Source organism: Oncorhynchus mykiss, chromosome 8 (assembly GCF_057628025.1).
Source record: "Oncorhynchus mykiss isolate SJ-2025 chromosome 8, ASM5762802v1, whole genome shotgun sequence".
Lineage (NCBI taxonomy): Eukaryota > Metazoa > Chordata > Actinopteri > Salmoniformes > Salmonidae > Oncorhynchus > Oncorhynchus mykiss.
In genome coordinates this window covers 62,616,866-62,642,341 of record NC_143029.1, presented here as the reverse complement: position 1 = coordinate 62,642,341, position 25,476 = coordinate 62,616,866, and the positions used below count along the sequence as shown (strand labels likewise).

Genomic DNA, 25,476 nt, shown 5'->3' with positions numbered 1-25,476 from the left:
TAGAATATCCAGAAGACTGGATGTATCTAGAAGAAAATGCGTCACTGACACAGAGTATAGGACCAACCAGATGTTATCGGATCAGCTCAGGCTGCTACCACGGTAAATCAGGATAGGCATTCCTAACACCGTCTTTGATTGTTTTCCTAATTTTCTTATGACTTGTGACACTTCTGTGCTGGAATGTGCAGCAAACAACTGCCTCACTGTGTGTGTGCAGGCTGCGAAGTGGAGTGTAGACCAAGTGTGCTCATCGTCAATGACCCACTTCTGTCCAGTTTGTCTCCCTCAATGCAAATACAGCCCAAATTGCTATTTGCATAAAGCGACCAGTCAATCACTGTAATTTACTTAGAATGAGTCCAAATTATCCTCCAAGATAGATTTCTGTACACTGAGCACACAACATTAGTTTAGAAACATTATTTAGATTATGCTAAATGGGCCGATGGAAGGCAACATGGAAATAACAGGCTGAACAACTCATTACCGCCTATGTTGGCTTGACAATGTCTGACACCAAATGCCACCCTACTCCCTATAGGTCCATGGGGCTCTGGCCTTATGTACTGCACAACATAGGGAATAGGGTGCCATTTACGACGCAAGCAATGTCAGAATGCATTGATCATGGAACCGGATCAATACCATTGAACACACTTACCCTGTGGCTAACTAATTTCCTAACAGACAGGAATCATATATAGTAAATGGCACAGTGGACATTAGGTCCCCAAAAAAATGCCCGCTGCCTTGCAGCTGCATTCCAAAACATTGAACTCACTGGCTTTATCGCATCCATGTGAAAACACAGCAACAATGGCTGAAGCTGCATCACATTCTATAGCCTGGTCCGAGATCCGTTTGTGCGCTTGCCTACTAAATTGCCGTCCTTGTCAAGCCAAATGAATGACAGGGAGTTGGCATGATAGCACAAACAGACTGGCTCTCGGGCTACGCGATCTAGGCTCAGAAAACATAAACAACTAAACCAGAGTCGCATGGAAGATTTGTTGACTGTCAGTGGCACCTCTTTATCCCCTATGCTACACCAGGCCAAGCAAGGAGCAGGCAGGGTGTTGTGTTAAAGAGCCACGTTCACCTTCCTCAGCCCTGTACTGAAGAGATGCTCCATAAATGGTGTCCAGGGGCCTACCGTACAACTGTCTGAGTCTCAAAAAAACCATTCCCATTGGAGAGAGGAATGTCCTACTGTCGATCAACTGTACACACAACACGCCACACATTATTCCCACAATCAACTCTATACAAACAGTTAATTCAGTATACCAGCCCCCTGATCAGACTTGTGGGTAGTTTACAAGAGGCTTGTCCTGTTCATCTCAGGTGACATCATGTAGGACTGCTGACACCATACAACAAAGAGCTAATGGAATGTTCTGTAGACATCTGAATACCTCTCAGAATAAGGTTGGAAGTTTGTTGTGTATATAAAAGCCCACAAACACTTGCCTAAAACCAAAACAGCACCAAATGTACCAAACAAAATATTTGTCAACTTCCATTGTGAAACAATAGCTAGGCCTATTTATTCCACTACTTACCGCTTTGACCAAAGGTGGGTCCGTAAATCCAGTGTCTGACCCATGGCTACTGTAGTTTCAGTTTCACAGCAAAAACAGGAGCAGCCCTCTCAGTTAGATAGCCTAGTGACGTTGAGTCCAGGCAGGCAGGCAGTCACTGCACTGTAGAAACTACACAGCAATGTAGACAGAGGCACATGCTGGAGCAAGGACGTGCGCAAAAAGCAGATTACCCTCCTGTGTCATCTGCTCCTAATGACAGCTGACAAACTACAGCACAAATCCTCCTTGAACTGCCCGGCCGATGAGCTCCAATCCCCTCCCCCCACTCCTCCCTGGCCCCGCCCCCTCCCCACCCACCCTGAAAATACAGCACAGCCAGAGTACAGCGCTCGAAAATTCCAATAGCTTCCGACGCCCAGCCCGAAAAGTGGTTTCCTTTTTCTTGTCACATGACAAAGCAGAAGCAATAATGGACTGGCAAAAGAGGTGGAGGCAGTGTGCGTTTGACACAGCAGGCAGCTGGCTTTTGTTTCACTAGCCCTGTCAACCTGCAGAAGTCTCTCCCCTTTACTTTCACTTTGCAGAACATTATATAATAACGTCAACATCTGGGGAACAGCTGATTTATAGAAACAACAAAGGGCTTGTTGTTATCATACAGTTGTGTATGTGCCAATAATTGAGTAATTGTTGTTAGATACAAATATAGTACACACTATAGTAAACACTGTTGACCGGTGTCCTCACCAGGGGGTGTACTTGAACAATCAATCAGCCTCACGCTACTGTAACAGGAGACAGCCTCCTGCACCATGAGCCCTTTCTGGCTCGGGACGAGGCTTACTTTTCTAATAGTAAACACAGGTCTGTTCCAAAGCAGAAAAGGCACAATATCAGGGAAGGAATGAGAACAGTTGATTCAGCTGACTCACCGTGGCTTTATTATTTTTTTAAAACATTTTTTTTACCCCCCTTTTCTCCCCAATTTCATGGCATCCAATTATTAGTAGTTACAGTCGTCTCATCGCTACAACTCCTGTACGAGCTCGGGAGAGATGAAGGTCGAGAGCTATGTTTCCTCCAAAACAACCGAACCAAGCAGCACTGCTTCTTAACACAGCCCGCATCCAACCTGGAAGCCAGCCGCACCAATGAGTCGGAGGAAACACCGTGCCCCTAGCGACCTGGTCCGCTACAGGAGTCGCTAGTGCGCGATGAGACAAGGATATCCCTACCGGCCAAACCCACCCTAAACCGGACAACGCTAGGCCAATTGTGCTCCGCCCCACGAACCTCCAGGGCAAGGCCGGCTACGACAGAGCCTGGGCTCGAATACAGAGTCGATGGTGGCACAGCTAGCACTGCGATGCAGTGCCTTAGACCACTGCACCACCCGGGAGGGCCCCCACCGTGGCTTTATGAGACACATTCTTATTACTGAACTTCTGCTGCAGATTTCCTTCAGGCATCATCCACTCCTCTCTATGAAAGCCTGAACAAGAAGAGGCATACTACAGTTCGATCCAAACCTAAGACAGCTACTGTACATTCAATTGGCGAGAGGGAGAGAGAGACAGAGAGCTATAGTTAGTTTAATGCCATCAGCCAAGTTCTCTGTAGACAAGCGAGGAGCAATAGCTATACCACTTGAACGTGTGAGGACCATAACATGAAATTGAGTCCAACAAGTCAGAAAGCACTGCAATAAGAGAATGAGTAATAAGAGGAAGCACATTTCTTGGGGACCAGCCAACTAGAAACATCTGCTAGAGCTTTCTCACCGTGTGTGTGTGTGTGTGTGTGTGTGTGTGTGTGTGTGTAGAAGAGAGCTTTGTATGATTTGTACTGTATGAAACCAGAGCACTTGAAGATGCACCTGCACCCAGAGAGACCAAACGGAGGCATGGGGACGAAAGCTGACCAAAAGTGATTTCCACCAGGCCCCGCCCCTCTGTCGCCCCACCACACCACTCAGAGGGAGGAGCAGAGCCGAGCACACACTACATCACTCACACTTTACAGCAGAAGGGCAATAGGGAAGATGGGAGGGCTGGGGGCTATAGGGCTGTATAGGGATATAGGGCTGTATAGGGTGTGCCGGTAAGACTCTAAGAGCCCTATGACTAAAGCACCAAATCTGACTCATCAGTCAACCGTCACTCATCAGAAGACAGACTCAAGTCTCTGATGATACAGGGAGGTTACAAGCAGGTGCTGTGACCTTTTCAACTTCTGCTTTTCCACTTTGGGAGTGAATAGAAAATGAAACGTGTTGGCAGAAAGAAAGACTTGAACCCATGAGGTGGGTGGCTTTTGACATGTTAATGGATGAAATGCTTCTGCATCAATAGGGTGCATCGAGATAAATAACCTAAACCCTTTCACATGTATTTCATCATGCCAAATCATAGGGTGGTTACATAGCAACCCCCCCCCCCCCCCCCCCCCCCAAAAAAAACTCACTGACTCTCACCAATGGAGGCTGGTCGTTTCAGGGTTGCTTCTTTCATTGCACATTAATCTAGTATGCCCTACATCCATCACAGCTTCTCTTTCAAGTGAATTTCAAAAACTATGCAGGACAAAAACAAGTCAAATCTTTTCCAAATGAGAACAGGTGCTGAGGTACGCACATAAAGCAGCGACACACACACACACACACACTTCAGCTCTGAACAGGGACTGGTCAAATCCCCCAGTCAGTCAGGACGATCATGTGATGCTGTGTGTTGAGAGCAACAGTGCTTTCCTCCTCCTGTAACATGATCTCCACCAACAACAGGGCACTGGAGAGAGGGGATGGGTGGGGGAGCGTGGCCGGAGAACATCAGCTTTCTGTTGATAGTCAAATCAATTGAAAGGAAGAATTCAGAAAAGAACAGTGAGCTATGCTTAAGATGGTATATAAAAGTTGATACATTTTTAGAAGGTCCGCACTTAAAATATATTTGTAAAGTTATAATTCTGCCATGTTACTCAATTAGAGGCAACAATAGCAAAAATAAATGTTTTGGCTGCTAGACCATCGTGAGCATGACATAAAATTGTATGTGGCCTAAATCAGCGTGTCTGGCCATTACCATGTCAGAGGATCTGTGTTTAAGTTCCTCGCAGCTGATCGGAGGTCAGGAGTTCACCATTCTTTCCCCCTGGAATGCACCAATGACAGGGCAGCTCAAATAGTAATGTTGGCTCAACCAGCTCAATTGATTAGGTCCAGTAATGTGATCTGAACACACACACACCAGAATGAAACAGCACCTCACACCGATGGAATTTCTCTCCTGGTTGAAGGCTTGAAACTATGGGCCTAGTCGCCTGAGCAGCACACTCTGTGACCTTTGGCCGAGTGCTTACACGTCATTACTGAATCAACAGGCTATTTGTCGTCGTTTTCATTTGTCCAACTAGCTCATGGTAGACTTTGCCTCCTGCCTGCGCAGATCTAACATCAGATTAGATTTTTCTCTATCAAGTCAAGCCTTAAGGTGTCCATCCACATGCTTCCCATCCAACAGTTTGTGCATACATGATAATGCCATTTTTGTTCGTTTTGGTCTTTGACACTGTTTATTTTCAGCTGTACAGGCGCACAACATTTTTCGTTGAGGCAAGCCGAAGTCGGGTAGCCCCTTCGTCAGTGATTGGTCAACAGTAGAGATTTTTTAAGTGTTTGTTGGTCATTCAACCAGAGACAAATCGTTTTCATGCTCTTTTTTTCCCCCCCCACTAGTGAAATACTGCACTATACATCTTCATTTTTTTTTAAATTAGGTTTAATTTAATGGCTAGTACAAACAGTACTATTGACGCTTTTTTCTTGTTTTTCCGAATCAAAAGGTCTTTTAAGGGAGTATGCGAGCACACTCGTTCAGTTCACCTAGCCAAGTGTGACACCTGTATTTTGAAAGTTGATTACTGACATGCAAAACATTTTGGGACCGTATCAACACTTGACTACTGAAAAAAACAGCAAAACAGTTTGTGGAAATGTTCATTAAATCATTTTACACACACACACACACACACACACACACACACACACACACCCAAGACCTACTTCCAGGCTATGATTAATTTGTGTTACTAAGCAACCAGATGGTAACAGAGTGAACTTGAGGTACTGGGAACTGTATGGGACTGCTGAAATATGTGCTGGTTTTGAATAAAAAGGATTTTATTTCAGAATTATACCGGAAAGAAAGCATCTAGCCTTAGTAGCCTATTGTTATTATGGTGTTGCCGTTTCGATGTCAATATGGTATCATGATCACATTGTATGATATTACTCAAAATCACCATAACCACCCATGTATTATCATAACATGACAGACTTGAGAGTTCATTGGGAGGCTTTTTCACATCCAGAACAGTAAATTCTACAATATATCCAGACTAAACCATGGAAACCCTGCCAGATTGGGCAACAAGCAGGCAAACTGAACACTGCGTCTAACAACTGGTGCTGCAGTTGCAAGGTTAAAAAGCATCTACTGCTGAACCCTTTTCACAGCAATGTGGGATTCCTAAAAATAATAATAACCCTAAACAATCCTACAACCAAGCCAAACAAACAGGAGGTTGGTTCCAAGCCTGCCTGGCTGTTAGTCTACAGTGCCTTCACACAGAGTGTAGCACAGTGGCGACTTTATCACCAGGACCCGTCACAGAGCTGCAGAATTATGGCCACAGCTCAAACTAAATTAGCACTTGTTATGCAACCCTGGACTTGGCTCCCAGGCCACTGGTTCATTCCGCTGCAGTCTGATTCACTATCGTTTGCTGTGTGGCCGACAAACAGTTTACCATGGTGGGTTGAGACTGTCTGTGAGTACACCAAGTACACTTATTCAAATTGTGTGCGGTGTGTGTGTGGACTGTGCAAACACCACAGATTCCCTATTTGAACCAGTCTCCTCCCCAATGCAGTATGCTACAACCACCATTTCAAGAGAGTAATTGCTCTTTCAGAGCATTGCTGAATGCTAGAAAGGAATGGACCCCTTAAATCAAATGTTAATACTTACGAGCCCCTAACCAACAATGCAGTTCCAAAAAAATATGGATAAGAATAAGAGATAAAAGTAACAAGTAAGCAGCAGCAGTAAAATAACAATAGCGAGACTATATACAGGGGGTACCGGTACAGAGTCAATGTGCGGGGGCACGGTCAGTTGAGGTAGTATGTACATGTAGGTAGAGTTAGGAAAGTGACTATGCATAGATGACAACAGAGTAGCAGTGGAGTAAAGAGGGGGAAGTGGGGGAGGGAATGCAAATAGTCTGGGTATCCGTTTGACTTGATGTTCAGGAGTAGAAGCCGTTTTGAAGCCTCTTGGACATAGACTTGGTGCCCCGGTACCGCTTGCCGTGCAGGGTAGCAGAGAGAACAGTCTATGACTAGGGTGGCTGGAGTCTTTGACCATTTTTAGGGCCTTCCTCTGACACCGCCTGGTATAGAGATTCTCGATGGCAGGAAGGTTGGCCCCAGTGATGTACCGGGCTGTTCGCACTACCCTCTGTCGTGCCTTGCGGTCGGAGGCCGAGCAGTTGCCGTACCAGGCAGTGATGCAACCAGATCATACTGTCAGGTGGCACTGGCAGTCCATCCATTAACTATCATTGAGGTGGTGACTGCCTGGACGGTTGGGTTAACACTGGTAGTGTTAGTAAGTCTGTGGTCAAAGCAGTTAATACGGGGGGGAATCAGAACAGTCACTGAGACACCCGTCCCTGCAGTGTGACATCCAGGTGACAGACTTAGTGTGTGGCGACGGAGGCACTTATTGCACATACTCTAGTGTTTCCGTTGCAATCATTTATGTGGTGCTGTACCCACGGCAAAATTGCCACCCCCCCCCCCCCCAAAAAAAACGCTATAACAGTCCACAGTTACTTTTCCTTTGCAAACAAAATGTGTAATGAATAGAAAACTCTGACAAACCTATTCGGCTTGATGTTTGTTCTACGTGAGAGAAACATTCCTCTCGAGGCGCATTCAAGTTACAAGTGCCATAGTGAGGGACAAGCAGTCAATGCACAACAATTCTTGCAAATGCGGTTAAAACAGCAGTTTTAAAGGCCTTTGTTAAAATAATAATAATTAAGAGGGGGATCCCAGCTTTCCATTCCTACTTTATTTGTTTCTCAACTCCTAAATATGCACAAACTTAAAACCTGAGTTTTTAGCAGCCAAATGGTTCATCTTCAGGATCGGTGTCCCATCCACGGGACCGTTGAGCTAACGGCATTAGCATGAGGCTGTAAAAGAAACAAGAACATTTCCCAGGACATAGACATATCTGATATTGTCAGAAAGCTTAAAATTCTTGTTAATTAACTGCACTGTCCAATTTACAGTAGCTATTACAGTGAAATAATACCATGCTATTGTTTGAGGAGAGTGCACAATTTTAAACATGAAGTTATTAATAAACAAAGACTATTTGGGCAGTCTTGAAACAAAAATTTGAACAGAAGAACAGTTGTTCTTTTCTTTGTATTATCTTTTACCATATCTAATGTGTTATATTCTCCAACATTCCTTTAACATTTCCACAAACTTCAAAGTGCATCCTTTCAAATGGTACCAAGAACATGCATATCCTTGCTTCAGGGTCTGGTCTACAGGCAGTTAGATTTGGGTATGTCATTTTAGGCAAAAATTGAAAAAAGGGGGCAGATCCTTGAGGTTTTAAGCACTAGCCTCATACAAAACATCCTGATCTCGCGAGTTTACATTCTGTTTCTCAATATGGATATCCATGTAGAGAATCAGAATGCAAGCTTGCGAGATCAGGATGTTCGTACTAGGCTAGTTAAGCACATTACCACTCCGTAATTTGCAGTGAGTGCAAAGGGGAGAGTGGGGCTAATTTAACACGGGTTAATGGTAGGGTAACTTGGGGTAAAATTCCACTCTACATCAAAATAATTTTTGGGGAGTGATTTAAATTGTGATGAGACAGATTATATTTTAGGTGAGCAGGGAAAGTGTTGGGAGAGGGGGGGGAGGGGATTGGATTATGGATTATCAAGAACCTGATAAAACAGCATGATCAAGGTGCACCTTGTGCTGGGGGGGAAAAAGGACACTAAAATGTGCAGTTGTCACAACACAATGCCGCAGATTAGAGGTCAACCGATTAATTAGGGCCATTTTCAAGTTCATAACAATCAGTAATCGGCCTATTTGAACACTGATTATGTTGCAATCCACGAGGAAACTGCGTGGCAGGCTGACCACCTGTTACGCGAGTGCAGCATCAAAAGGACCTTGTGGCTGCAAGGAGCCACGGTAAGTTGCTAGCTAGCATTAAACTTATCTTATAAAAAACAATCAATCTTCACATAATCACTAGTTAACCTAGTAATATCATCCAGCATGTGTAGTTAACTAGCTTGTCCTGCGCTAAGCATCAGCTGTCTGAGCAGCTTACTGATCACTGTACACAGCCAATCTGTAAATAGCACACCCGACTACCTCATCCCCATATTATTACTTACCCTCTTGCACCCCAGTATCTCCAATTGCACATTTACCATCTGCACATTATCACTCCAGTATTAATGCTAAATTGTAATTATTTTCACCTCTAGGGCCTATTTTTTGCCTACCTCCCTACATTTGCACACATTGTACGTAGATGCTTCTATTTTTATTTTGTGTTATTGACTGTATATTTGTGTGTAACTGTGTTGTCATACTGCTTTTCTTTATCTTGGCCAGGTCGCAGTTGTAAATGAGAAATTGTTCTCAACTGGCCTACCTGGTTAAATAACGGTGACATAAATATATAATCAATGCGGTGCCTGTTAATTTATCATCGAATCACAGCCTACTTCAACTTCGCCAAACGGGTGAAAAAAGCAATCGTTGCACAAATGTACCTAACCATAAACATCAATGCCTTTCTTAAAATCAATACAGTTATATTTTTTTAAACCTGCATATTTAGCTAAAAGAAATGCATTTTAGTAGGCAATGTTATTGTATCACTTGTCTTGCGTCCAGTGCAAGCAGAGTCACAATTTCTTCCTAACAAAGAACGTAATTAATTTGCCAGAATTTTACATAATTATGACATTGACGGTTGTGCAATGTAACAGCAATATTAAGACTTAGGGTTGCCACCCTTTTCGATAAAATACAGAACGGTTCTGTATTTCACTGAAAGAATAAACGTTTTGTTTTCAAAATGATAGTTTCCGGATTCGACCATATTAATGACCAAAGGCTCGTATTTCTGTATTTATATTATAATTAATTAAGTCTATGATTTGATAGAGCAGTCTGAGCGATGGTAGGCAGAAGCAGGCTCGTAAGCATTCATCCAAACAGCACTTTACTGCATTTACCAGCAGCTCTTAGCAATGATTGATGCACAGCACTGTTTATGACTTCAAGCCTACAAACTCCCGAGATTAGGCTGACAATACTAAAGTGCCTATAAGAACATCCAATAGTCAAAGGTATATGAAATACAAAATGGTCGATGCGTCATAATTCCTATAATAACTACAACCTAAAACTTCTTAACTGGGAATATTGAACAACCAGCTTTCATATGTTCTCATGTTCTGAGCAAGGAACTTAAACTTTTGCTTTTTTACATGGCACATTACACTTTTACCTTCTCCAATACTGTTCTTGCTTTATTTAAACCAAATTGAACATGTTTCACTATTTATTTGAGACTAAATAGATTTTATTTATTGTATAAAGTTAACAATGAACCCTTATTTTCATTCAGTATTGTTGTAATTGTTATTACAAATAAATATATATTTTCTTTATGTATATATAAAAAAATGTTGGTCGATTAATCCGTATCAGAGTTTTGGGTCCTCCAATAATCGGTGTTGAAAAATTATAAATAGGTTGACCTTTACCACATGTCTCAAGTTGAGGGAGTGTGCAATTGGCATGCTGACTGCAAGAATGTCAAAATCAAATCACATTTCATTGGTCACATGCACCCAACACAACAGGTGTAGTAGGCCTTACCATGAAATGCTAACTTTCAATTCTCTGGCTTGTATGTTAATTTCTCTACCATAAGCCACCTCCATCGTTTTAGAGAATTTGGCAGTGAGTGTAACCGGCCTCACAACTACAGACCACATGTAACCATGCCGGCCCAGGACTTCTACATCCGGCTTCTTCACCTGCGGGATTGTTTGACGCCATCCACCCAGACAGCTGACAAAACTGTGGGATTGCACAACCAATGGACTTTTTCACAAACTATCAGAAACCGTCTCAGGGAAGCTTACTTGCATCCTCACCAGGGTCTTGACCTGACTGCAGTTCAGCGTCGTAACTGACTTCAGTGGGAAATTGCTCATCTTCGATGGCCACTGGCACACTGGAGAACTGTATCAGGCAGATCGCGTATATGCCATTGTGTGGGCCAGCGGTTAGCTGCTTTCAACGTTGGGAACAGAGTGCCCCATGTTGTCGGTGGGGTTATGGTACGGACAGGCATAAGCTACGTACATCGAACACAATTGCATTTTAATCAATGGCAATTTGAATGCATAGCGATACCGCAATGAGATCCTGAGGCCCATTGTCGTGCCATTAATCCGCCACCATCGCCTCATGTTTCAGCATGATAATGCACGGCCCCATATCGCAAGGATCTGTACACAATTCCTGGAAGCTGAAAATATCCCAGTTCTTCTATGGCCTGCATACTCACCAGACATGTCACCCATTGAGCATGTTTGGGATGCCCTGGATCGACGTGTACGACAGCGTCTTCCAGTTCCCGCCAATATCCAGAAACTTTGTACATCCGATATTTGCATGGTCCAATTTTAACAAATCATTTTACCACTAGCCTGTTATGGGGCTCATTTCTGGAGGTATAAATTATGTCAGCATAGTTTAATTTTTCATTTTAGAGTATTATGTCCTTTTAAAAAGTCCCCCCGACCTATCCCCCCCCTCGCTATTTATCCCCCCTAAAGGAAACACTGCACTCTCACAGCCTATTAAAAACGCACGCACACAGGAATCGATAAATTGAACAACGCAGCAACAGGAAGTGCTTCAAGTTGAAGACTGAGTATGGGGCTTCACAGTAAGAGATCGAGAACATTTAATTCCACGAGAGAGAGAGACTTCCATTAATCACGTGAACGCAGCCTGGAATGAACATTCAAGGGCTTTGGATAAATGAATCACACTGTAATAGTACACACTACCGCTCATAATCAGGTCACATAAGAATGGATGTATACAATTTCTTATTTTCCATGCAATGCAATTACAGAGAGCAGGGGAAAACCCAGCAATGTCAATGCCCATTTGAAAAGGCAGGAGGAAAGCACAGGGTGGGTTGGGGCATTCCATTTTTTATCATGCAGTGTTTCAAATATCAGACTTCTGATTATTTTGAAATAGGTTAATAAACTCAATGAAATAGGAATGGCTTATGTCTCTTTAAAAAACAACGGACCACCTTTAACATGGCATTTTCATGTTCGGGTTATTATCAATATCAAATCATGTCTGGTTAACAATCAAGTACCTTACTGTAATAGTTGTCCATTTAAAATAAATATATTTTTGGCAACAAAAAAAACTTTAAGCCAAGAATTTTGCTAAGACGGTCTGGGTGAGGTCTCAGTGGGGATGAGGAAATTCCAAAGCGCTAGTTAGCTTTGTTATTGGTCTATTAACTAAATGACCACCTGGTCAAGTCACCAGGCAAGCAGAAACTCCAATGCCCAACCTGCTGATTAGGTCCTCTGTAGATTGTATTTTCCAACTAGTGACTATCATTAAATGACACCGATTCATTTTTCTTCATACTTTTAGTGTTCGTTTTATCAACTGTTGTACAATGAGATACAAACCAACGGAAAAACTGCATTGACTGCACTGGGCCTTTAAGCCTGTAGAAACCTGCTAATGGAAAAACGACCCTGTCAAGTCCCAAGCTTCATCCCGCTCCTCTGCCATTGGTGCAGACATTATTATATTGCTCACATGGTTTGCTGATTCCAAGCCACTATGTCTGCATTTACATAGTGGAAAAAATATTTAGAATTTGGCTGCCTAATTGGTCTTTTGACCAATCACTTCAGATCTTTTAACATCAGGGCTTTTTCAAAGCGGATGTGATCTGTCAAAAGACCAATTAGTGAAAAAGATATCGGAATTGGGCTTCCTGTGTAAATACAGCCAAAGGATAATTCGTTGGGAAAGCAGACAAACTCATAAAGGCTCTTAATGTGTACAGCAATGCAATGGCATCCCTTCTACATAACTTACTGTAATGCACTGTGTTAGAAGCACATGCCAAGCCTTTGGCATAGCCTATTATATGGCAAATTTAAGGGCTAAAAATGGCTCTAAAATCATAAGCAAAATAAGATATTCAAAATAACTACAAAAATATTAAGTTGCTTGTTATTGCTGTCAACGATGTTCAGTTTTCATGTAACATTCCTGCATTTAATAAGGAGAAGAGGGAAAGTAAAAGAACAAGAAATGCTGCTGTGTAATGAAATACCTTTCAAAGTTCACTACTCTGTAAAACAGCAGCAGAGAACAAATAGTCTTTATAGGGCCAACAAAGACCACTAGTCTCTACCAATATATTCTAGACCAATAGGTCAAGATCCAGCTTTTTTTTTTTTCATCCAATCTTTATATTTAAACTAATAGCACTGACTTATTGGGTGAGATTTCACTATGAATAACATGCACCTGCCATATGGTCAACCTTCTGCAGGCCAATTGATTGGTAGCCCACTGGCCCTTCTCAATGTTAACTGTATTTGATTTTGGAGCCATTATTCCATGCTCCTCACACTTTTTACTAGCATTTCAAAAAATGAGTCATCGTGATTCACGGCATACATAGTAAAACAGGTTCTCGCAACAAGGCAAACAAAATTAGACTGATTCCGATATTTGTTTTAACTGTTGAGTGACGACTGGTGATTGACACTCAAACCATCAAAACTTAGGTTACAAGATCTCATTGCCAAACTCAAATGAGTTTTTTTTGAGAAATGTGTCACATACAACTCACTCTATGGTGGGAACACTTGTTATATTAAATTCGCCATATGACGTCACCGTCAAAGGTTGATGAAAAGTTAGGGTACTTTTTTTAATGATCTCATACCTCAATGTTACACCTTTCCGATCGCAGGCATTTCTAGTTGTTACACAGTTGAGACTAAATAACAATCGGAAATGTGGTGCCGAGCTTGCTGAGGATTTCCTACTTAAACTCGTAAACCACAGTGACGTTTGGTTATTCAACCGCAACTGTTATTTTGGTTTCAATAAGTTATTTTGCATGATGCAGAAACCTCAAACTATGTGCAGTTTACCATGTTCGCTATCGGCATGTCGTGCAATACCTTCAAATGAATCTGCCAAAAATAATCTCCTTAAACTTTTCTATTTGAAACACAGGCGATGTTCCTCCACCAAAAACAATTCATTTAAATTGCTTCGTAAACACATTTTAAGTTCAATTTCATTGAATTCTCAGCAACGCTTCGCAACAAAACTAGTCTAGCGTAAGAATCATCCCCGAACCACCTAAAGAAATATCTCGCTTCAGACAACAAGCGACAACGCCGCTTCCCAGTGGTAAGACTAAACTGACATGACGGATTCTATAGCCTACCATATATTTTATCTAACTGCACAAAAACATACTTCTTCACTACAAAACACATCCGTTGTAAGTTACTCTCAACTTACCGTAACTTGAAATCCCATAAATGCAAACTGTTATGCCAGGACCTTCGAAATCGGGAAACGGCAATGTAAAGGCAGTGCCGCCATGTTCCTCTGCGATGACTGGGTGCCTGTTTATCTTACCAGTAGTCCTCCCCCACACGCGCAGGGCATCAGCACTCATTACCACAATAGACTGCTGCTCACAGAACAGACGGCAAGAATGATGACACTGCAACCAGCCATAGCAGCTAAAAGCCAGACACAATGCAATGAATGCCCGGTTAAAGTTTGTTAGCCACAACTAAAGAGGATGTTTACACTGCATTTTAAACTTAAATAGGTTGCCATAGTACTTCCTTGTTTACTAAAATAAACATGACATTATGAAGTCTTTAAAATGTAGCCTAGTCTACTAAATAGTAAACACCCTTTTATTTAGGCCTAAATTCATTTTAATTTGGAGTAAAAAAAGTCCAATTTATTCAGGTTTTGCATTTCATGAGTAAATTAACAAGCTGACACACAAACACAGTGAGATAGTGCCTCGCTTCACATTAGTTTTTTCCCCCCCTATTTGGCACAGTCAAGCCGTCTCAGGCAGATGTTCAAACGTTTGCACAGCTCACAAATCATAGCCTCTGTCCAAACCCTCCATGGACTAGAACTGATTACGCTACTTACTTCACCCGTGTCTGCTTTTATAGCAGCCACAGAGCCACACTCACTAATTGGCCACACCTGCTGTTGATACAATAAATTGTTAATGTTCCTCCATTAGACTGAGACGGTTTGAGCTAGGGAAAGGTTTTGCACATATGGAAAGAGAAACTAATGTAGACATGTTTGCCTAATGTCTTTGCACTTAAGTATTGTATATTGTCTTCCAAGCTGTTTAGCTCTATTTCATATCCTTTTCTATACCCTGTAAAAAATATTTACTTAGAGGGATTTCAGGGGATCTAGTTGCAGACAGACAGTTCATAGGGCAGAGGCCAGGCAACAAAAACATGTATTTGGGTGCCTATTACATTCTTAAAATCCCAAATAAGTATTGTATATTGAAGTGTAAAGAACAGTGGAAGACAATTGGTAATATATTTTCTTGAGTGGTTCTCTGCTTGTGGCCTAAATACAAAATCGATGCCATTATGGGCTGACATTCTACTCATTGTCCACAGTTCAGTTATTGCCTCTCCTTGATAAACACTGCCACCTAGTGATGATTTATTGGTTTATCTATTTATTTCACCTTTATTTAACCAGGTAGGCTAGTTGAGAACAAGTTCTCATTTGCAAATGCAACCTGGCCAAGATAAAGTATAGCAATTTGACACATACAACAACAGAGTTACACATGGAATAAACAAAATACAGTCAATAATACAGTAGAAAAAGAAAAAGTCTATATACAGTGAGTGCAAATGAGGCAAGATAAGGGAGTTAAGGCAATAAATAGGTAAGTAATTGCAATATAGCAATTAAACACTGGAATGGTAGATGTGCAGAAGATGAATGTGCAAGTAGAGATACTGGGGTGCAAAGGAGCAGGATAAATAAATAAATACAGCATGGGGATGAGGTAGATAGATGGGCTGTTTACAGGTGGGATATGTACAAGTGCAGTGATCTGTGAGCTGCTCTGACAGCTGGTGTTTAAAGCTAGTGAGGGAGATATGTGTCTCCAGCTTCAGTGATATTTTGCAGTTCGTTCCAGTCATTGGCAGCAGAGAACTGGAAGGAAACGCGACCAAAGGAGGAATTGGCTTTGGGGGTGACCAGTGAGATATACCTGCTGGAGCGCGTGCTACGAGTGGGTGCTGCTATGGTGACCAGTGAGCTGAGATAAGGCGGGGCTTTACCTAGCAGAGACTTGTAGATAACCTGTAGCCAGTGGGTTTGGCAACGAGTATGAAGCGAGGGCCAACCAACGAGAGTGTTCAGGTCGCAGTGGTGGGTAGTGTATGGGGCTTTGATGACAAAACGGATGGCACTGTGATGGACTGCATCCAATTTGTTGAGTAGAGTGTTGGAGGCTATTTTATAGATGACATCGCCGAAGTCGAGGATCGGTAGGATGGTCAGTTTTACAAGGGTATGTTTGGCAGCATGAGTGAAGGATGCTTTGTTGCGATATAGGAAGCCGATTCTAGATTTTGGATTGGAGATGCTTAATGTGAGTCTGGAAGGAGAGTTTACAGTCTAACCAGACACCTAGGTATTTGTAGTTGTCCACGTATTCTAAGTCAGAGCCGTCCAGAGTAGTGATGCTGGACGGGCGGGCAGGTGCGGGCAGTGATCGATTGAATAGAATGCATTTAGTTTTACTTGCATTTAGTTTTACGGAAGGAGAGTTGTATGGCATTGAAGCTCGTCTGGAGGTTAGTTAACACAGTGTCCAAAGAGGGGCCAAAAGTATACAGAATGCTGTTGTCTGCGTAGAGGTGGATCAGAGAATCACCAGCAGCAAGAGCGACATCATTGATGTATACAGAGAAGAGAGTCTGCCCAAGAATTTAACCCTGTTGCACCCCCATAGAGACTGCCAGAGGTCCGGACAACAGGCCCTCCAATTTGACACACTGAACTCTATCAGAGAAGTAGTTGGTAAACCAGGTGAGGCAATCATTTGAGAAACCAAGGCTGTCGAGTCTGCCAATAAGAATGTGGTGATTGACAGAGTCGAAAGCCTTGGCCAGGTATGAATCAGTGGCTTTGGTATTAGCATTGATCATTGTCCCAAAATATTTATTTGTGTATATTATTGCAAAGGCAGTGAATGATAACTTTGAGTACCGGTTTGTTCTATATTGAAAAACAATGTATTTATTAGAAGGCATCTGTACATTTTACATTATAGATTCATACAGTTTGATCTGGGTTTCTCAATAGAAAGGAACAATAAGATCACTTCACAGGGTTTAAATGTGCTTCATCTTAGTATATCAGAGTTAAGCTGTCCACAGTAACATTCTGAAAGTAGTACAACTCATAATGCCCAAATGTCTAAGATCAGCATATTAGCAATAATAATAATACTTGTGGGGCTGCTTATATTTGTCCTGTTACACACGTGTATAAGTTTGTAATGGAAATGTGTTTTTTGCATATCCCAACTCCCCCTGAGCTGCAACAGGAATTGGGGTCACGGCCAGGGTCACCAATGGAGCAATTGGGGTTAAGTGCCTTGCTCAAGGGCACAGCAAGATTTCTTACCTTGTTGGCTCTGGGATTTCAAACCAGCAACATTTCGGTTACTGGCCTAACCCTCGAACCTTGAGGCTATCTGTCGATGAATGAGGGGTATAAATGAGGGGTACCCACCAGTGCATTTGCAGCTCCCTATATTGATGTGCCACATTTTAACACCCCTTTAGCTGTCTTAAGACATAAAGTACAGACATTAAATAATTGCAGTTCTATAAAGAATTACAAAGTAAGATTCTTGCAAATACTCTTTACTTCACGTCAAACAAGCTCAGTTGTGTGTGGGACAGGGAAATGTGAATCATTTGAATCCAAGATTACATGTGTCCTTTGTTAGGGATGTAATTTTTCAACAGATAAATCGGATTAAATCATTGATCACAAATTACTTTTCCATTTGTTGGTGTGAGAAGAATCATCACTAGCTGAAAGAAAAATAGGAAATGAAAAAATGTTAACTACTGGAAAATGGTAATACATTAACCGAATGGTGTAACATAATGTAATGTAAGTGAAATTAAGACATACCAACAGTTATCTTCCCCTCCTTCTCCAGTTTCTTTAGGTGATGCACAAGGTTCACCTCTGCTGCTCTATGCAGATGTTCAGGTGTCTCCTTTTGCAGAAAAGTACATTTTACAAAATGGGTTACAAAGTAGATTATTCATGGTAGAGGTTTTCAAGGGTGCAAAAAGTTGGAACCGTTCCGAGGTTTTCCCACCCGACCCGATATGCATAAATTATATATTTTTTAAACTGAGACCATAAGACAGTCAGACCCGTTCCGAAAAGGCCCCTTGAAAAAACATACCAAAGCAGATCGGTGCTTGTTCGGATCCAAGATACCAATGCAGATCCGTAGAGTAAAAAGAGCGAAAAATAAACCAACCGGGCGCTGCCAGCACCACCAACAAACAAGCGATGTTGCCCAAATGATCCACAGTTACGGGTCCTTAAAAACTACCTATAACAAATTACACAATGTGTAGCATATTCAAAACCTTGTAGCCTATTGTTTTAATGGTTTTTACTTTCCTAAAACAATAATTGTCCATCTCATGGTTCAGCTGTCAGAGATTTGAGCACCAAATGCATCAGGGCATTGCATGCATGGGTCTATTAGGCTTAGGTGTTCACTGTGTGATATTCACATTTAAAAGCAGGCACACGTGAAGTGCGCAGCCGGAACCAGTTTCAGCTGGACATAAGCTATATGTTTTATTGAGTGCCAATTGGCTGACACAGATCATTCAGCTTGCGTAATTCTCATCACCTCACACACATTAAATGAACAGAGGACGGGTCCAATCAGGTCCAGTCGGTAACTCAATTTTAATTGCACATACACGAGACACGTGGCAATTATATCAGACCCGACCCAAATCCGAGACAAAAGTCTGAATTTAGGACCCAGACCTGGTCGGATCTCAAAATGTTGGGTCTGTTGGACCCGTGAAGACCTCTAATTCATGGGTTGCACCTCTGTCATTGTTGTCAACATCCCACAGCCACCGCAGCCATATTGATGCTCAAAAGTAGAACAGGGACTAATGACTTTGAAAAGGGGCTAATGACTTTGCCTAAATTACACTATAGGGGCTTATGATGACATTGCTAGTACACAGAGTATTTAGTAGGAAGAAACTTTTCCATTATCATCATGTTTTCAAATTTACTTTAGTCAGATGGCAATGTTGTCATTAGCTAGCAAAGTTCGTCAAATCAAATTTTATTTCCATCACATGCCCCGAATACAACTGGTGTAGACTTTATAGTGAAATTATTGCTTACGAATATGCCCCGAATGCCCCGAATACAACTGGTGTATACTTTATAGTGAAATTATTGCTTAACTTTCCCAACGATGCAGAGTTTAAAAAATTTTATACAAAACTAGTAACTAACACAAGGAATAAAATAAAATACACAAACGATATTTGGTATTTTATTAGGATCCTCATTTTCTGTTGCAAAAATGTGAAGCTAATCTACCTGGTGTCCACACAAAACATGAAACAATGGAACTATATACAGGGAGTAACAATACCAGATCAATGTGCAGAGGTATGAGGTACTTGAGGTAGATATGTAGACGAAGCCACAGTAAAATGACTAGCAAAAATAGCACTCAAAAATAGCTAGCAATGCTAACATTAGCTAGATAAAATCTGGAGATCTCCCCTCAATCTTAGCTAGCTACTGTAGCTAACATTATACTGCATCTAGGTTTTCCTACTAATTATTTGCCTTCTTTAGAAATGTCATCATGTTTTCAAGTCACAGTAATGCACTTTTGATTAAATCTTCATCAGTCCTAAAACAAACATTCAAAACAAAATTGTGACCCAATATGCAACCCATATAATTCTATAGGCAAAGCAGTGTTAGTAGGCTTTGAATGATGTAACATTATTTGGTCAGCATCTACACATACCGTATATCAACCTTATGTTACCAAGGAATTTTACCAAATGTAACCAAAGGAGGTTCAGGACCTGGTGGCATAAAACACCTAAAGTTTCCCCTTAAAGTTAAGTCAGTTGCACAAAACATTTTAAGGTGAATTTCCCCCTTAAATTAAGTGAAAAAGTTATGGTCCCCACAAAGTCCCTTAACAGCTTCATTCAGTATGGATATCAATGTAAACAGCACTTGTGGATGTTGCTTTCATCTGCTCTGCTTACAAAAGTTTGAACATCAAAAAGCTATCTACTTAGCTAAACGATGGAAGATGCACAATCCATGGCTATAAAGATAGCTGGCTAGTTACAGTGGTTCCTCCTTTAAAAGTTGTGTCATACTGCAGCACACCTTCCGGGCTGTAGCAGAATTCTATGGCACATTATTTAACATTTTTAACATTAATGCAAGTTAGTGCTAGTTTGACTACCAGAGGGCATCTTTGAGAAGCATTTGATAGTCTTCCATATATATTAGCATTACTAGAGAATTTAAAACCTTTTTTGTAAGAACATAGGATATGGGACTGATTTTAAGAAATGTAGCTTAATTCATTTGATTAATATTATGGTGTTTCTATTCCAAGAAAAACGAACAACGAAACCCTCAGGGTTTCTGTTAGGATGGAACGGAAAATATGGCACTGTAAAACGTGACGGTCAGGAGTAGGCTACAGCATAAGAGGATTGGAGGATTCTAAACTAATATCTAAGGGGCATAACATTTCCAAACCATAATTGCAGTGTAACCCAATAATCAAACAGAGATTCAGTGAAAATAAAAAAAATGCATTGATTTATCAAGACCAGTCCCCATGCTTGTCTCAGAGCAGTGCAAAACGATGCTGAAATATTTATTGCTTCAAATCCTATTGCTTCTAACTTGAAAATTCTCTTTAAATAAATAAGACCTACACCACTTTTAACAGCACATTACTCAACACTAGTGAGACTCATTTTGCCTACAGTAGTTCTACAGCATATCGAAAAATATTTTTTTCAATGACGTGACTCTACGCCAATAATTACATTTAGAAAATCAAATCAAATTTTATTTGTCACATACACATGGTTAGCAGATGTTGATGCGAGTGTAGCGAAATGCTTGTGCTTCTAGTTCCGACAATGCAGTAATAACCAACGAGTAATCAAACCTAACAATTTCACCACACTCCGAGGGACCTCACCTCCTCCCTGTAGGCCGTCTCGTCGTTGTTGGTAATCAAGCCTACCACTGTAGTGTCGTCTGCAAACTTGATGATTGAGTTGGATGCGTGCATGGCCACGCAGTCGTGGGTGAACAGGGAGTACAGGAGAGGGCTCAGAACGCACCCTTGTGGGGCCCCAGTGTTGAGGATCAGCGGGATTGGAGGATTCTAAATAAATATCTAAGGGGCATTTTTTGTTAAAATCTGTGAGAATATCTGAGAATATCTAAGGGGCTTTTATACAATTCTAAATTAATTAATAATAATAATAATCGCTTTGTTGAAAAAGTTAAGGTATTTTTAGAGAGGATTTTGTTTTCATTTAACCTAGAGTGAGTGAGAAAAAGGCCATTTTTGAACATGGGGTGAGACATTCTCACTAATTTGTAAATAAAGCCAGTTTGTTTTTTAGAATTATTTATTTCTGGAGAAACCAAAAGCCACAATGTCCCAATTAATTAGTATCTACCTTTCCAATTACTTTTAGAGTTTGGGATTTACAAATGTGCGCTTTTCATGTAATTTTTCGGATTTAAGAATAACTTTTGACTGACGCCTTTAGTGAGAGGTCTAATGCTTTAATATTTAATAATATCTGCCCACCCAATTCAAATCTAAAGGGCCATTTTTTGCACCATTATTAGTTACGTTGTTTTAGTTTGAACAGTGCAGACAGGCACTAAGAACAGCGGGAACATTTCCCTAGTCAGCGCCATAATTAATGCAATGCCCCTTAAAGTGTTGCTCTGTGCTACCCTGTGGTGCAGGTTGGGGTCCAACCCCCCTCCCCCATGGGCTAGGTCTGTCTTCTGTGCGCCCCTCTGTGGCCCGTCCCGTGCCTCCTGCTCTCATGCCTTGAACCTCGTGCGCCTGCCTACCTATATCTCTGTGGATAGTATATATTGTCCTGCTAGAAACGTTTGCAGAATTCACAGCATGCTACGCTTGTGAAAAACAGGGTGAATAATATATCTGTGAGAATATCTAATCACTCTAAATCATTTAATAATAATAATTGCTTTGTTTTAAAAATAAAAATAACGATATTTTGTTTTCAAATAACTTAAAGTGAGCGAGAAAAAGGCCATTCTTGAACATGGGGTGAGACATTGTTACTAATTTGTAAATAAAGCCAGTTTGTTATTTAGAATGATTTATTTCTGTTTTTAGAGGGAGAGAAATCAAAAGCCTACCATCACCTCATGTGTCTCCCAGTCGCGGCCGGCACAGTTATTGAACCAGCATCAGTTTGCACTGCGATACAGTGTCTTAGACCGCTGCGCCACTTGGGCGCTGTACAACGTGACTTTAGGCTACAGTACTACAGTAAGAGCAAAGTAATCCTAACATTTCCACACCCTAATTGTAGTCTAAGCTTCTCTTAGAATAAAAACCTTAGTGTAACAACAGTTTTATTAAGTGATACTGAAGTCGTGCACAATTATCAGTTTCTATTTAGGTTTATGTAGCCCATTCATTTTCAGTTAGACACACAGTAGCGCCTTGGGATCCAAAAGCATAATCAGTGCTCTAACTCCCCCTTGCGCTGGTCTGGAGCAATGAAGTAGTGACGCAGGGTACCGTACTAAACTACTAAACTTTTAGTGGAGAAACCATTGTAGCTATAGCTACTCTATAAGCTAGCTTGACGTACTAGAAAGTAATATAAACAAGTTTCGAAAAAAGTAACTTCAATAAATGTGGTTTACTATCTTCTGAAGCAATTTGGTTATCCTGTCTTGATTGCAGAAGTCCTATTTTGTTATCTCACAAAACGAGTCAGTGAATCATGCCATTTCCATGGTAACCAGATACTCTTTCTGCCATACATGTCTTCAAACTCCTGTAAAACCCCTTAAGAATGCCCTTACTTAAAGGAAATATTTGAGGGGCTCTATGCAACGCCCTTGAACAATTCCCTTAGATAAAGGGAAATTATTCCTTAAGGGATTAAGGAAAACACTTAAAATGTTCTATGCAACCGGGCCCCTAACTTTAAGTTGTAATGTACAAACCTTGTAGACGACTTTGACCAGTTCCATAGATGAAAATGTGTTCCCTCCGGCTGCCTGGAGGACACTGAGGATCTGCTGCTCTCTGAGGTTTCTATGGCTGATGTAATGCTGGATCTTAGAACCAGCGTCTTGGACCACAGGTCCATGACCTAAAGAAATTAGTTTGGGAAGAAAGTAACATAGATGTTTTTGTATCAAGTCCTATGCATAGTTGACATAGCTGTAAATGTAAACTAGTAATCTGAAGAAGAGCCTCTCAAATCATGATGTCATGTGGCTTCAGACATCTATATATTTGTGTCCACTTAATGACACACTCTACGTCCCAATTGGCACCCTATTCACTATTTAGTGCACTACCAGGGCATATGGACAAAATTACTGCACTAAATAGGGAATAAGGTGCCATTTGGGACGCATTCCCATGAGTTTTAATAAGTGTTTTAGAGCTCAATAACAAACCTGGGTATATTAGGTCAGCCTGTGAGTCCAGCAGAATCTGCAGAGATTTCATATAGTCATAGAGATCTTCAAACACGGCCGTTCCCTCCCCCAAAATACAGTCTCCTGAGAAGATGGCCTTCTCTTCCTCCAAAACAAGGGCCATGTGGTCATCTGTGTGTCCTGGGGTGAATAGGACTCTGCGCACGCACACAAATGCACACACCCACAGTTATACATAGAGCCATAATAAAGCTTATGCACTTCACAGTGCTTGACTTGGACTAAAATAGGTGCCGGGACTGTTTATATTTAGGTGCAGGAGCTTCACAATACTTCTGAGCCAACATTCTATAAGAGGTGCAGGAGCTCAAGCAGTAGAATGGAGGTGCCGGTACTCAGCTCCGGTGAGCTGCTGCCCAAGTCAAACACTGGCACTACACTATTTACACAGTAACGTTACACTTACTTCAGTGTGGCCCCCTCAGTTTCTATGACGTCTCCATGTTTCAGGTAAGTGTACGTCTTACTTGGTCCTATTCTTTCGTCAGTTGGGGGAGAGCGAGGGAGTTTACTTACTTGTAACTCAGAACCTGCGTGGAGAAATAAAAGCACATAGGCACACAAGTGATGTGTGGCTTTCTGAGTCCGCGTCAACAAAAAGCACATAACGCCTCTGAAGCTGTCAATCTGTGGCTGACAAAATGAGACAGTTACTATCGTCAGGTGTCTGTCACTCACTTCCAGTAATGTCTCTGCAGATGTCGATCACCCCACCTGTATGGTCGTGGTGCCAATGGGTGACAATGATCTCCTGGATGGCAGTGTTGAACTGGCTCAAGGCTTGTTGGAGACTGCTGATGTACTCAGGGACGGCAGGCTCTCCTGTGTCTATCAACACTCGCCTTAAAACAAGAATGGTCTGAATTTAATTCATGCAGTTTGATACTTTTGTGTAGTTTCCATATCCATAACACTCTTTCAATAAAATTGTACTACATTAGACCTTCAACTGAAAATGGATAGGCACGCATGAAGCAATGCTGTCCAAGAGGGGAAATGCGAGGCTAGTACAGGTGTGGAATACATTTCCACAAAACGAAAATACCTTTTCCCCGTTCCAACTAAATACGTATTGGTTCCTTGTAGTGTCATTGGACCAGGGTTGCATCCCAGGATTCGCACAACTCTGGACGATAGCTGCTCGATACGAGGGAGTATTGCACTCATGGTTCACGACGCAATCAGGTACGTATATCAATTGTGCTGATGTTAGTAACTCAAAGCCCCGTGCAATGTGAAAATAAAATCTGTAGTCCAAGACGCTGAAGTTGTAAATTAGCTTTGAACTTCACCTCTCCGATGTAAATAAACATTGACCTGGAGTGGAGGATTACTTCCTGTGTGACGTGGCACCTCACCTCGTTTCAAAATAAAAGCCTCATTATCCAAATAAAAGTGTTTGCTAAAAGTCTAAACAATTTAGCCTCAAACTACAAAACGATTGCATATAATTTCATAATAATTATAGTACATCGTAAATACTGCCCCCCCCCCCCCCCCCCCAAAAAAAATATATATATATGACAGACACAAGCACGAGATGGTAGTAACTGAGCTAGGTCAATAGGTAGAGCCATTGTCAAATTTTATTCAGAGATACATGGTTAATCAATTGACTATATCAGTATGTTGTAGATAAAGTGTGACAGGATAATAAGATAATTACGATTTATGATAAACACATTTGCACATTTCTCTGTAGAAAAAAACAAGAACGACCGTTTTCAGCACAAACTGTTTAAAACAACTATACGTCATGTGTGTGTGAGCATTTGTTTCTTTCCAGTTTAAATATCACCTTGGGTTTGTTTAGCCTCTGTAAGT

At 41.4% G+C, this 25,476-nt stretch overlaps 2 protein-coding genes across 7 annotated transcripts in view; both read right to left on the bottom strand.

The window, feature by feature from the left end:
- The window catches only part of LOC110530268 (nuclear receptor coactivator 2), an 85,816-nt gene extending 71,364 nt beyond the window's left edge, over nucleotides 1-14,452 (bottom strand). For 3 of the 5 annotated variants that reach the window (XM_021613186.3, XM_090182221.1, XM_021613188.3), the window contains exon 1: nucleotides 14,284-14,452. The gene's annotated coding sequence lies outside the window, so the exon portion shown is untranslated. Of the gene's footprint in view, nucleotides 1-1,565; nucleotides 1,888-14,283 lie in introns of those variants that run through there. The other 2 variants (XM_036985870.2, XM_090182220.1) reach the window with 1 other exon arrangement.
- Nucleotides 14,453-17,058: 2,606 nt separating this feature from the next.
- lactb2 (lactamase, beta 2) lies at nucleotides 17,059-25,062 on the bottom strand. 2 transcript variants are annotated; one of them, XM_021613184.3, is made up of 7 exons: nucleotides 24,698-25,062; nucleotides 24,331-24,494; nucleotides 24,059-24,182; nucleotides 23,611-23,789; nucleotides 23,149-23,297; nucleotides 17,995-18,082; nucleotides 17,059-17,891 (listed from the first exon to the last, which is right to left on the bottom strand). In XM_021613184.3, exons 1-7 carry the CDS (start codon nucleotides 24,817-24,819, stop codon nucleotides 17,845-17,847), a joined length of 873 nt encoding a protein of 290 aa, XP_021468859.1. In that variant the 5' UTR covers nucleotides 24,820-25,062; the 3' UTR covers nucleotides 17,059-17,844. The 2 variants fall into 2 exon arrangements, with proteins under 2 accessions (XP_021468859.1, XP_021468860.1); XM_021613185.3 differs by having other exon boundaries at nucleotides 24,367-24,494; nucleotides 24,698-24,998.
- Nucleotides 25,063-25,476: the final 414 nt, after the last annotated feature.

Bases quoted from the DNA above. Each gene is read 5' to 3' on its own strand.
- lactb2 (XM_021613184.3), bottom strand. From the start codon at position 24,819: ATGAGTGCAATACTCCCTCGTATCGAGCAGCTATCGTCCAGAGTTGTG. The intron at 24,183-24,330 runs GTGAGTGACAGA...TTCTCCACGCAG, and splicing joins CTGCAGAGACATTACTGGAA to GTTCTGAGTTACAAGTAAGT. The intron at 17,892-17,994 runs GTATGTCTTAAT...TTTTTCTTTCAG, and splicing joins GGAGGGGAAGATAACTGTTG to CTAGTGATGATTCTTCTCAC.